The sequence below is a fragment of the Cyprinodon variegatus genome, unplaced genomic scaffold (genome assembly GCF_000732505.1).
Source record: "Cyprinodon variegatus isolate N-32 unplaced genomic scaffold, C_variegatus-1.0 Scaffold699, whole genome shotgun sequence".
Lineage (NCBI taxonomy): Eukaryota > Metazoa > Chordata > Actinopteri > Cyprinodontiformes > Cyprinodontidae > Cyprinodon > Cyprinodon variegatus.
Genome location: NW_015151152.1, coordinates 439574 through 440614, shown reverse-complemented (window position 1 = coordinate 440614; position 1041 = coordinate 439574). Strand labels below are relative to the sequence as shown.

Below are 1041 nucleotides of genomic sequence, written 5' to 3'. Positions count from 1 at the left end.
TCAAAAAAGTACTCCAGAGTGTTGTTCAGCATGGGGGTGAGTAGAAAATGAAGGCTAATCATGTTTTGGGTGTACTATTCCTTTAAGCTTTTTTATGCAATAGATCTTCCAAATGAGACAAATAGCAGAGAAAAATGTTTATGAAATTTAAAACCTGTTGATTTAATGATGTAGTCTAGTTCTGCAGGATAACCCAGTTCAGCATCAGGGTCCTCTGATGTTCCCTCAGATCAATAAGGACCAATAAGGCAGCACTGATCCTTCCTCAGTGTGGAAACACCAAGTGATCTTTGGTCACAGTGAGAAGTGATCGCCTGAAATCTTTCTGCTTCTGGCCTTCAGCTTTATATACAGTCATTCAATGAAGTGATGAAAATCTGCTGCTGTCTCTAGAGCTAATCTTCCTCTTTGTTGTTCCCTCAGCACATCAGGTTAAGGTGAAGGAGGGGGCGAATTCTGTCACACTGCCATTCAAGACAACACCTGATCTGCCAGGAGATACTGTGGTTAGGTGGTTGGACAAAAGAGACAACAAGGTCTATGTCGTTAAGAATGGTAAAGATCAGGCGAAAGTACAAGAGGACTACAGAGGTAGAGCCAAGATGAAAGATGACCCACTGAACACTGGAGACCTCAGTCTGATTCTGATGAAGCCCACAAAGAAAGACAGTGGAAGGTACTATTGTGGAGTCCACCACCAGGACATCAGGAGAAAGGCAATAGTTCATCTTATAGTCAAAGGTTTGTTCCTCTGTCCATCCGTCTCTTTCTGTTTGTCTTCTGTCTAAACAGCCTCTGTCTCCTCATTACAAACAGCTGTGGACCAAGTAGACCAAACTCAGAACCAACCAGAGGACAGCGGGACCAGAACCAATAATCTGACACCTCTGCTGGCTGAACAAGCAGTCTGATCAGTTCATTGATCCATCTTCGATCACTGATCCAATCTGACTTTGGAGCAGAGAGAAGATCTCAGTGAAGGTTCTGGTGGATGAAGAGAGACACTGGATCCAGTCTGTGACTCTGTATTGATCAGTATTG

At 43.5% G+C, this 1041-nt stretch overlaps 1 protein-coding gene across 1 annotated transcript in view; it reads left to right on the top strand.

Annotated features, from left to right (window-relative positions):
- The window catches only part of LOC107097460, a gene marked incomplete at its 5' end in the record, with an annotated part of 10253 nt that extends 9422 nt beyond the window's left edge, over nt 1-831 (top strand). The window contains 2 exons of the mRNA XM_015394610.1: nt 432-716; nt 793-831. Coding sequence (XP_015250096.1) covers nt 432-716; nt 793-831 — 324 coding nt within the window. The remainder of the gene's footprint in view (nt 1-431; nt 717-792) is intronic.
- Between the last annotated feature and the right edge of the window lie 210 nt (nt 832-1041).